Source organism: Salmo salar, chromosome ssa12 (assembly GCF_905237065.1).
Source record: "Salmo salar chromosome ssa12, Ssal_v3.1, whole genome shotgun sequence".
Taxonomy (NCBI): Eukaryota; Metazoa; Chordata; class Actinopteri; order Salmoniformes; family Salmonidae; genus Salmo; species Salmo salar.
Window position 1 is genome coordinate 55,088,038 of NC_059453.1, and position 12,213 is coordinate 55,100,250.

Below are 12,213 nucleotides of genomic sequence, written 5' to 3' on the forward strand. Positions count from 1 at the left end.
GAGAGATTACTTCTGAACTATTATCAGAAATATTTGACTATTCCTCTATCGCTACTTACAGTTAACTGTTGATTCAAGAGAAGGGTGACGTTCTCTGTACACGATCAGTGTGTGTGTGTGTGCATAAGTGCGTGTTACCTGGGTAGTTTGGATGAGGGGAAGATGAGGCGTAGTTTACTGTGTAGTTCATAGAACTCCTCAAAGCTCCTCTGGACCAACACTGACCCCTGCTGGCCTTCCCGCTCCACCTTCACCACAAACGCCTGGGGAGAGGGACACACACACAATGTCTTCACTGACATTCTCAACCAATCCATGACTGGGTCTGTGATACCTACATGTTTCAAGCAGACCACCACAGTCCCTGTGCCCAAGAAAGCGAAGGTATCCTGCCTAAATGACTACCGCCCTGTAGCACTCACATCTGTAGCCATGAAGTGCCAGCAGCATACCACCCTGCATACCGCTGCTGGCTTGCTTCTGAAGCTAAGCAGGGTTGGTCCAGGTCAGTCCCTGGATGGGAGACTAGATTCTGCTGGAAGTGGTGTTGGAAGGCCAGTAGGAGGCACCCTTTCCTCTGGTCTAAATAAATATATCCCAGGACATTGCCCTGTGTAGGTTGCTGTCTTTTGGATGTTAAACGGGTGTCCTGACTCTCTGTGGTCACGAAAGATCCCATGGCACTTATTGTAAGAGTAGGGATGTTAACCTCGGTGTCCTGGCTAAATTCTCAATCTGGTCCTCATACCATCACGGTCACCATCTTACAATAGGCTCATTCATCCCCCTCCTATCCCCTGAAACTATTCCCCAGGTTGTTGATGTAATTGAGAATGTGTTCTCAGTCAACTTACCTGGTTAAATAAATAAATAAAAAGAAGTGCTTTGAAAGGCTGGTAATGGCTTACATCAACACCATCATCCTGGAAACCCTAGACCCCCTCCAATTTGCACACTGCCCCCACAGAGGATGGAATTGCACTCCACACTGCCCTTTCCCACCTGGACAATAGGAACACCTATGTGAGAATGCTGTTCATTGACTACAGCTCAGCATTCAACACCATAGTGCCCACAAAGCTCATCGCTAAGGGCCCTGGGACTAAACACCTCCCTCTGCAATTGGATCCTGGACTTCCTGATGGGCCTCCCCCAGCTGGTAAGGGTAGGCAACAACACATCTGCCACGCTGATCCTCAACACGGGGCCCCTCAGGGGTGCGTGCTTAGTCCCCTCCTGTTCACCCACGACTGTGTGGCCAAGCACGACTCCAACACCATAATTACGTTTTCTGACAACACAACAGTGGTAGGGAGGAGGTCAGAGACCTGGCAGTGTGGTGCCAGGACCACCACTTCTCCCTAAACGTGAGCAAGACAAAGGAGATGATTGTGGACTACAGGAAAAGGAGGGCCGAACACACCCCCATTCACATCGACGGGACTGTAGTGGAGCAGGTTGAGAGTTTCAAGTTACTTGGTGTCTACATCACCAACAAACTATCATGGTCCAAACACACCAAGACAGTCGGGAAGAAGGTACGATAACCCCTTTTTCTCCTCAGGACACTGAAAAGATTTTGTATGGGTCCCCAGATCCTCAAAAGGTTGTGCAGCATTGAGAGCATCCTGAGTGGTTGCATCACCACCTGGTATGACAATTGCTCGGCATCCGACCATAAGGCACTACAGAGGCTAGTGCGTATGGCCTAGTACATCACTGGGGCCAAGCTTCCTGCCATCCAGGACCTGTATACTAGGTGGTGTCAGAGGAAAGCCCCAAAAATTGTCAAAGACTCCAGTCACCCAAGTCATAGTCCGTTCTCTCTGCTACCACACGGCAATCGGTACCGAAGCGCCAAATCTAGGTCCAAAAGGCTCCTTAACAGCTTCTACCTCCAAGCCATAATACTGCTGAACAATTAATCAAATGGCCACCAGGACTATTTAAATTGACCCACCACCAACCTTTGTTTTTACACTGTTGCTGCTCGCTGTTTATTATCTATGCATAGTCACTTTGACCCCTACCTACATGTAGAATTTACCTCGACTAACCCGTACCCCCGCACAGTGACTCGGTACCGGTACCACCTGTATATAGCCTTGTTATTGTTATTTTATTGTGTTACTTTTTACCTTAGATAATTTAGTAAACATTTTCTTAACTCCATTTCACGGTAAGGTCTACACCGGTTGTATTCGGCACATGTGACAAATAAAATGTGATTGTATTTGATTTGTATGCTACACAGGAGTTACATACTGGAGCAAAGTTGATCTTTTAAACATATATTTTTTGGGGGGGGGGGGATAGGATAGAGAGGAAGGACAGAGGAGAGAGTTGCTGAAACAGCGGTGGGCCAGATTCCCGCCCATGCTGCAGCAGTATGTGTTCCGCGGCACTGGCTTAAACCATAGAAAAGTTCATCTTACATGATGTATCCTTTACTGAGGCTATACTGTGGGTTAGGGAGAGGCAGTTTGAATTTTAGATTTTTTGCTGAGCCTATACTATTGGTGTAGGTCCCTCAAACTAAGCTCTGGACCTCGAAGCAAGTTCCACTGCTATTTTTCATTGTTCCCCTCTAGCCAGGGACTGATTAAGACCTGGGACACCAGGTGTGCGCAATTAATTATCAGGTTGAACAGAAAACCAGCAGGCTCCGGACCTCATAGGGTAAGAGTTGAAAACCCTGGTCTAGGTGCATATGTTTATACATCTTAAAAAGCTTTCATTTGCTGGTTCTGTATGTGTATATGTAGTATAGTGCACGACCAAAATATCCCTTGTGTGGCCTTTGTGTACATGCAACTGTAGACTTACGTATGTTTAATTTACTATGGTCGTAGGTGTACATGACTGTAGACTTACGTATGTTTAATTTACTATGGTCGTAGGTGTACATGACTTTAGACTTACGTATGTTTAATTTACTATGGTCGTAGGTGTACATGACTGTAGACTTACGTATGTTTCATTTACTATGGTCGTAGGTGTACATGAGTGTAGACTTACGTATGTTTAATTTACTAGGGTCATAGGTGTACATGACTGTAGACTTACGTATGTTTAATTTACTAGGGTCATAGGTGTACATGACTGTAGACTTACGTATGTTTAATTTACTAGGGTCGTAGGTGTACATGACTTTAGACTTACGTATGTTTAATTTACTAGGGTCGTAGGTGTGTATGACTGTAGACTTACGTATCCTTTGCTGGGGCTGTAGGTTCGTATGTGTCGGCAGACAAAGAGGTTGCGGATGAGTCCGTCAGTCTTGAGGGTGTAAACCCGTGGGGCGAAGGAGAGCACAGGACGCTCCTCGGATGAGGCAAACTTCATCTGAGCCAAGTTATGGATGAAGAAGTTCAACTTAGTGGCAACACTGCCCAGACTGGACTCTATCAACCTAGAGAAAGAGAGACAAAAGAGAAAGACAGAAAGACAGAGAGAGAGGAGATAGAGAAAGGAGAGAGAGAGAGAGAGAGAGAGAGAGAGAGAGAGAGAGAGAGAGAGAGAGGGGGGGGGGAGAGGGAGATGAGTCAAACAAGAGATAACCATAGCGGACAAATGCAAAAACCAGACAGAGACACACAGTCTATGACTATACGGTCTATAGGTCTACAGTATAGAGTTATATACAGAAGTCATAGTCTCGTGTCAGAAGGCATCACTCCTACGTGATGCTCGTCACCTCAACCAATCTGTCATGTAGAATGTGGAACTCAGCTGTGCTGCAGAACTCGGCGCATTAATCAGGGCAGAACAGATATCACACAAATTTGCTAGAACTCCAATACACTAGCTAGCTTGCAAGATGGTGTACTCAGCATTGAGTGTGTGAACTAGCGTTGTTAGCATCCCTCCCTTTCGTTTCATATGGATTGATTTGATCCTGGTTCAGCCAGCAAGCAGCGAGCAAATTTTCATGCACATTTCGAATTTCATAAATGATTCTACCACCAAAAAACACCTACAGTAAATGCAGAATTAGGTAGTGAAAACTGGAAATGTTAGCTTCAGGTTTATCGTTTTTGGTAAGATGAACTGACTCTTTTGAAGATGAAAGGGGGTTCAGTGGACGGTGTCGCCTTGGTAACATTTTCGACAGCATATTGTAGCTGAACGTCTTTCTAGCTATCCCATGGGTGCTTGCGAGTTATCAGTGCAGGCGGCCGTCGCGCTATCTGACGTCAGACATTGAAACAGAAGTATGTGTGTGTGTGTGTGTGTGTGTGTGTGTGTGTGTGTGTGTGTGTGTGTGTGTGTGTGTGTGTGTGTGTGTACCTGGTGAAGTACATGGTGGCGTCAGCCTCAGACTCGTGAGGTCTCAGCGCATCGTAGACGTACTTCAGATCATCCAGGTCGGACAGCTCAGGGATGCCACATGACAACATCTTACACAGGAAACACAGGAAAACGTCAGTGTGTGTGCGCGCATGTGCGTGTGCTTGTGTGTGTATGTGTGTGTACGCACCAGTCCCAGTAGGTTGAGGAAGAGGTGTGCGTGTTTGCGGATGAGGTTGTAGGCCTCACAGCACAGGTCCACAAAGTCATGGAAGCGACTGGAAGGTTTGTCTCCTCCGTTGATGACATAGGCCATGTCAGAGGTGAACACAAACGGAGCACGGTCCCTGACAATCACAATCACACACGCACACGCGCACACACACACACACACACACACACACACACACACACACACACACACACACACACACACACACAGAGAGAGAGAGAAACACTAAGCAATCAGAAGAAGACAGTGTCCGGGATCCTTGGGACGTCCATACCCTAAGCCCTAACATTAACCCCTACCCTTACCTTAACCATTTTAAATGTCAACTTTGATGGGGTGACATCAGAGTTGGGACATCCAAATGGATTCTAGATAGCAAGGACCCTTCGGTAAGGCATAGCCAAAAACAAAGACTAAGTGGCTAAAGTTGTGATCCTCTGTCCTAGCGATAGGGGCTACAGCTAGATTTTAAATTGAAGTTGGGCATACATTTCCCAGCGTCCTCTCTGCCTCCCGGGCTCACCGTTTGATGTTGCCAAACATTTGTGCATGTCCCAGGAACTTGCCGAAGTCGATGTGGAACATGTGACCGCTGGTCTTCAGCATGATGTTGTCATTGTGGCGGTCACAGATACCCAAGATGTAGGTGGCCACGCAGCAGCCTGCGCACGAGTAAATGAAGTTCTCCACAGCCTAGCATGACATGGAACAGGGTTAGAGGTTACAGGTCAAAGTGTGTACGACAGAGAGAGAGCGAGAGACAGAGAGAGACAGAAAGAGAGTGTGTGTGCGTATGTGTGGTGCGTGCGTGCATGCATGCGAAAAACTGTGTGCGTGCGCTTTAGTGACCGTACCTTCTCGTACTCGTCCTCTGTAGGGTTGTGTTTCTGTAGCCAGTCAGCCAGGGGGCGGTCCTTAAAGGAACCAGTCACTCCATGTTCCCCCTGGATCTTCCTCAGAGTCTCCGCCTGGGGAATCATCTCCACCATACCTTACAGAGAGAGAGGGAGAGGGGAAGGAAGAGGTAGAGCGAGGGTGGGATAGAAGGGAGGAGAAAGAGGGGGAGGATAGAGGTAGAGAGGGGAGTGAGTCAGTATTGTAACTCATCCCCAACTCTTATCCCCCCCCCTCCCTTCCTTCCTACTCACCTCTGCCTCGTCCAGTAGAGAAGCATCTGAAGATGACCATCCTCATGTCCAGTCCCTCCTGGATCCAGATCTTGTTCATGATGCGGATGATCTGCAAGGTCAGCATGTCCTGGCGCAGGTCGTCACCTGACTGGGAAGCAGAGGTCAAAGGGCACAAGACACAGAGGTCACAAATGTCGAAGGTCAACAAGGGTTCAGAAAGGCACAATTAAGTGGTTTGTTGATTCAGTAGTTTAGAGTGTGTGCCTTGAAGATGACGTTGATGTTGTCTCCTCGAGGGTCCAGGTTCTGGAAGGACAGTTTGAGGGGCACGGCATTGGAGTTGAAGTAGGAACACGACTGCAGACAGGAGATGAGAGAAAGGATTAGAGATCAAATACACACACACAGGAGCGTACATACAGACTAAAAACACACACAGGTGCACATACACATACTTAAACACAAAACAAACATACACATACTACGATTGAACACAGAACACCCAGAGGCAGACATACACACAAGCAACCAAAGACACTGTGCATTAGCATTTATGCAAACAAACCATGGGCATGCGTCCCCATTCTCTACAGTATCCTACATTTGACCAGGGAATTATCATTCATAAAAGAGATGATGCTTGGGTCAAGGCCAGGAACACAGGCTTAGGCCAAGACTGGCAAACTTTTAAGCAACTGAGGAATCATTGTGTAACACAAATCAGAAAGGGCTAAATCTGATTATTATGTAACCGCTCTCCAATTGTAACGGGAACCCGGCTAAATTCTGGAAAACTGTCAAATCCCTGAAGTTCTTCATCCTCTCTGCCAACATCTTAATTCAAACAGGCTTCATTACGGACAAAAATGCCATCATTGATGCATTTAAATCACAATTTTATTTCAGCGGGCTATCTCTTTGAAAGGAACTTCTAAGCCTATTCACAATGATATTGGTCTGGATGCTGATAGGGTAAACTTGCAGAATGATCAGAGAAATTATAGACAAAGATTTTCTATTAGGCTATATACAGAAAAATAAGTCCTGGATGCTTTGCTAGCAATAGACAACAAGAAATCCACATGGGCCGACTATTTGGATCTTGGTCTGCTTAAGTGTGTAGCGCCCATCATTGTTGGCTCAATAACCCTCATTTTCTATTTAACATTGTTATCAGGAAATATTCCAAAAGTATGGAAATCAGCTCTTGTGCTGCCACTCCATAAGGGCGGGGATAGTAGTGATCTTAATAATTATCGCCCCATTTCAAGGCTTCCTTGTACAGCTAAGATTCTCTAATCCTTGGTAAATGTACAACTTTGCTCTTTTTATCTGAGAAATGTATTTTAATGTAAGCCAATCAGGGTTCAGGCCTGGACATAGCATTATTACAGCAACCATTTTAGTTGTTAATGATCATGTCATTGCTTTAGACACTAAAATGAAATGTGCTGCTTTGCTTGTGGTCCTGTCAAAAGCTTTTGATACTGTTGATCATGCTATTTCATTGAATAAGTTGTCGTCGATAGGCCTGAGCTCTGACGCCTGGTCATGGTTATCTTAGTGTCAGACCTCAGGCATTGTGATTGACGGGGTTTCTTGAATTTCTTGAAGTACATAAAGTTGTTCCGCAGGAGTCAATACTAGGACCTGTTCTTTTCAGTATTTATATAAACGCTATTAATCTGTTAACATTTTTAAATGTAATTTATATGCGGATGATACTATTACATAGGCAATTGCCCCGACTGCTGACCTGGCTGTGACAAGGCTACAGTCCGATTTTGCAGTTGTGCAGGAAGCCCTTACTGATTTAAAACTAAATACATGTTGTTTTCAAGTTCTTGTAAGATTGTCTCGGATGGATTACCTCTTTACTCATCGGATGGTTCTATAATCAAACGAGTCCTTGCATACAAACACCTTGGTATTTGGATAGACAATGATTTATTGTTTAAAAAAACATATCACTGAGCTTGTTAAGAAACTAAGACTTAAAAAGTGGCCTTTTTTTTTTTTTTACAGAAACAGATCTTGTCTCTCTCTAGTTAGCAGGAAGCTGGTTGTGCAGTCAACCTTTCTACCGATTCTTGATTATGGTGCTACAATTTATCAAAGTGCATGTGCCTCTACGTTTTCATAGCGCCCTTCGTTTTATCACAGACAGTTGTATTACTCATCACTGTATTCTTTACCAAAAGGTTGGCTGGACGTCTTTGAAGTCACCTAGGTCACATCGTCACGCTCTTTTTGTTTACAAAGCCCTGCTCCACAAACTTCGACTTACCTAGCATCACTGTTAAGATTGAAAATGACAAGTTACCAAACCCGTTCACAGGGTTGGTTAACTCTGGAGAATCCTTTGGTGTTTAGAGAGTTAGGTAAATCAGCCTTTCATTTCCTTGCACCTTACGTGTGGAATGATCTACAATACACTTTAAAATGGGAGGAATTGGTGCCTCTAGGGCATTTCAGACAGCTGTTAGGGGACCTTTTAACTGAAGAATGTGTCCGTTTTTGATGATTGTGTTTAGCTTTTCGTGTATAATAATGTGCATTTTATTGTGTATATGAATGTGTAGTTTAATGTGTTTATTGTATTTTGATGTGTATTGCGGTGCATCTGGGAAAGAGACCTCAGTCTCAGCATTGGACTCCCTGTCAAAATAAAGGTTAAATAAAAAATGAAATAAAAAAAACACGTACCTGTATGTTGATGGCTTTGACCAGCATGCCAGGGTTGAGGGGGAGACGGCAGCTGCTACTGACTGAGAAGAACTGCCTGACCTCCTCCAGTCCCTCCCGAAGGATGGCCTGTCTGCTGGAGGGAGAGGCGTCCCGGACACGTTGGGCTACTTTAGCCAGGATGGTGACCAGCCAGCACTGTCTGTCAAACTCCTCTCGGAGACCCCGACCCACACAGCACAGCAGGCCTGCTAACAGGTGCTGGTACCTCCCACTGAACTGACTGTCCTGCAGAGTGTCCTTCAACAACCTGGGAGAGTGAGAGAGAGGTTCAAAACACGTAAAGAAACTGTTTTACAACGATGGCCGTGGTCAAATACTTTAGAAATGTATCCATCCTTCCTTTTTTCCTTGAGGCAAGCACAGATCTAGAAATGATCTGGTGGTAAAAGTAATGTTACCCTATCATTTTCACAAATTCAAACAATTCAGGTCTGTATTCTTAAAGTAATGTAGGAAAGAAGAACGCATTTCTGAAGTACTCCAACAGGGCCAATATCTACCTGGCTATTGGTCATACTTGGTATTAGTAGTTTAATAGGATCCCCATTAGCTGTTGTGATAGCAGCAGCTACTCTTCCTGGGGTCCACACAGAACATGAAACATGACATAGTACAGAATATTAATAGACAAGAACAGCTCAAGGACAGAACTACATACATTTCAAACGTCACACATAGCCTACATATCAGTACATACACACAATATCTAGGTCAAATAGGGGAGAGGCGTTGTGCCGTGAGGTGTTGCTTTACCTGTTTTTTAAACCAGGTTTGCTGTTAACTTGAGCAATCTGAGATGGGAGTTCCATGCAATCATGGCTCTATATAATACTGTATGCTCTCTTGAATTTGTTTTGGATTTGGGGACTGTGAAAAGACCCCTGGTGGCATGTCTGGTGGGGTAAGGGTGTCTGTCAGTGCTGTGTATAAGTTGACATTACAAACAATTTGGAATTTAACACAATGTTTCTTATAAAATCAAAAAAATGATGCAGTCAGTCTCTCCTCTACCTTTAGCCAAGAGAGACTGGCATGCATATTATTAGCCCTCTGATTACAGTAAAGAGTAAGATGTGCAGCTCTGTTCTGGGACAACTGCAGTTTTTTCTAGGTCCTTCTTGCAGCACCTGACCATATAACTGAGCAATAATCAAGATAAGATAAAACTAGAGCTTGTAGGACTTGCTTTGTGGAGTGTGGTGTCACGAAAGCAAAGCATCTCGTTATCACGGACAGACCTCTTCCCATCTTTAAAACCATTGAATCAATATGTTTTGACCATGACAGTTTACCATGACAATATGTTTTAATCCAAGGTAACACCAAATCATTTTGTCTCCTCAACTTGCTCAACAGCCACACATTATTCATGATCAGATTCAGCTGAGGTCTAGAACATAAGGAATGATTTGTACCAAATGCAATGCTCTTAGTTTTAGAGATGGTCAGGACTAGTTTATTACTAGCCACCCATTCTAAAACGGACTGCAACTCTCTGTTACAGTCCATTGTGCAGTACTGTATATTGTGTAAATATATAAAATGGTGTACTTTGTGTTCTGATGCTATTGTGTTAAGTCATTTTTAAGAATCCATTCTGAAAATCCTAATGTATACTGCATAAAGTTTGTTCTGGCATTTCCCAATCTGTCCAGCAGGTGGCGACATGTCTTCAACAGGACAAACATACATACAAAGTGTCAATGATATCGTTGTACATTACTGCATTGTCATGTATGGGCTCCAGTGCAGTACTGTATGATTAAGCGGGTGTTTCTGTGAGCGAATGTGAGTCATGAAATGACTGAAGTCTATGTGAATTAGAGGTGGTTGGATGTACAGTGCCTTCAGGAAGTATTCATACCACTTGACTTATTCCACATTACAGCCTGAATTCAAAATTGATTCTTTATTTCTTTTCTCACACATCTACACAATACCCCATAACGACAAAGTGAATGAATACATGTTTTTGGAAATGTTTGCACAGTTATTGAAAATTAAATATAGAAATATCTCATTTGCATACAGTGCCTTCAGCAAGTATTAACACCCCTTGACTTTTTCCACATTGTTTTACAAACTGGGATTAAAATATATTTTGGGGGATAAATCTCTGATGAGCTTTCCACACCTGGATTGTTCATAAAAATTATTCAAGCTCTGTCAAATTGGTTGTTTATCATTGCTAGACAACCTTTTTCAGGTCGTGCCATATACCTTCAATCAGATTTAAATCAAAACTGTAACTCCACAGCATTCACTGACTTCTTGGTAAGCAACTCCCATGTAGATTTGGCCTTGTGTTTTAGGTTATTGTTCTGCTGAAAGGTGAATTTATCTCCCAGTGTCTGGTGGAAAGCAGACTGAACCAGGTTTTCCTCTAGGGTTTTGCATGTGTTTAGCTCCATTCATTTATTTTTTATCCTGAAATACTCCCCAGTCCATAACAATTACAAGAATACCCATAACCTGATGCAGCCACCATTATGCTTGAAAATATGGAGAGTGGTACTCAGTAATTGTCACGCTCTGACCTAGGAGAGCTGTGTTTTCTCTGTTTAGTTAGGTCAGGGTGTGATAGGTGGGTGGGCATTCTATGTTTTGTTTTCTATGTTTTGGCCGGGTATGGTTTCCAATCAGAGGCAGCTGTCTATCATTGTCTCTGATTGCAAACCATACTTAGGCAGCCTGTTTTTCCCTTTGTTTTCGTGGGATCTTATTTTTTGTGCAGCTGTTTGTGAGCAGCCCCAGAACGTCACGTTTGTTTCAGTTTCACCTGTTTATTGTTTTTGTTCAAGTTCACAAATAAAATATGTGGAACTACCAACATGCTGCGCCTTGGCTAATTTATGACGGGGAATTTGAAGACAGCACTCGTGACAGAAGATACCACCAAAAGAAAGCCAAGCAGAGTGCACTCACCAGGAAGACGAGCGGGACCAAGCAGTGTGGTTCAGAGGAATGGACCTGGGAAGAGATCCTGGATGGGGCAGGACCTTCGACAAGGCTGGGAGAGTATTGCCGCCCGCCGGATGAGATAGAGGCAGCGAAGGTGGAACGGCGATACTGGGAAGAAAAGCTAAGAGAGCTACAGGAGACCCGAGAGGCAGCAGCCAAAATTTTTTTTGGGGGGGGGGGCACACGGGTAGTTTGGCTAAGACGGGTTTAAGACCTGAGCCAACTCCCCGTGCTTACCGTGGGGAGCGAGTGACTGTACAAGCACCGTGTTATGCGGTGGTGCACACGGTGTCGCCCATGCGCACTCACAGCCCGGTGCGCTCGGTGCAAGCTCCTCACCGTTGTCGTGCTAAGGTTGGCACTCAGCCAGCTTGGAGTATGCCCGCTCAGCATTCCTGCCCTCCAGCGCGCCTCCAGAGCCCAGTACGTCCTGTGCCTGCTCCGCGCACTCTCCCTCCAGTGCGCCACCATAGCCCAGTACGTCCTGTGCCTGCTCCTCGCACTCTTCCTCCAGTACACCTCCATAGCCCAGTACGTCCTGTGCCTGCTCCTCGCACTCTTCCTCCAGTACACCTCCATAGCCCAGTACGGCCGGTGCCTGCTTTGAACACTCGGTCCTCAGTGTGTCTCCCCAGTCCGGTGACACCTGTTCCAGCTCCACGAATAAAGCCTCCAGTGATAATCGATGGTCCGAAGCCTGTAGAGATGATCCATGGCACGAAGCCTCTAGTGATGATCCATGGCCTGGAGCCTGTAGGGATGTTCCATGGCACGAAGCCTGTAGAGGTAATCCATGGCCCGGATCCTGTAGAGATGATCCATGGCACGAAGCCTCCAGTGATGATCCATGAC

The 12,213-nt window shown here is 45.0% G+C and overlaps 1 protein-coding gene across 2 annotated transcripts in view; it reads right to left on the reverse strand.

Moving 5' to 3' along the window:
- The window catches only part of LOC106565096 (phosphatidylinositol 4-phosphate 3-kinase C2 domain-containing subunit beta-like), a 73,736-nt gene that overhangs the window by 6,024 nt on the left and 55,499 nt on the right, over positions 1 to 12,213 (reverse strand). For both annotated transcript variants that reach the window (XR_006758021.1, XM_014131802.2), the window contains exons 19-27: positions 8,359 to 8,647; positions 5,917 to 6,009; positions 5,671 to 5,800; positions 5,377 to 5,513; positions 5,046 to 5,215; positions 4,481 to 4,637; positions 4,291 to 4,400; positions 3,211 to 3,412; positions 139 to 263 (exon numbers count right to left, since the gene is read on the reverse strand). Coding sequence is in view for 1 of the 2 variants with exons in the window: in XM_014131802.2 (XP_013987277.1) it covers positions 139 to 263; positions 3,211 to 3,412; positions 4,291 to 4,400; positions 4,481 to 4,637; positions 5,046 to 5,215; positions 5,377 to 5,513; positions 5,671 to 5,800; positions 5,917 to 6,009; positions 8,359 to 8,647 (1,413 nt within the window). In the remaining variant the exon portion in view is untranslated. The remainder of the gene's footprint in view (positions 1 to 138; positions 264 to 3,210; positions 3,413 to 4,290; positions 4,401 to 4,480; positions 4,638 to 5,045; positions 5,216 to 5,376; positions 5,514 to 5,670; positions 5,801 to 5,916; positions 6,010 to 8,358; positions 8,648 to 12,213) is intronic.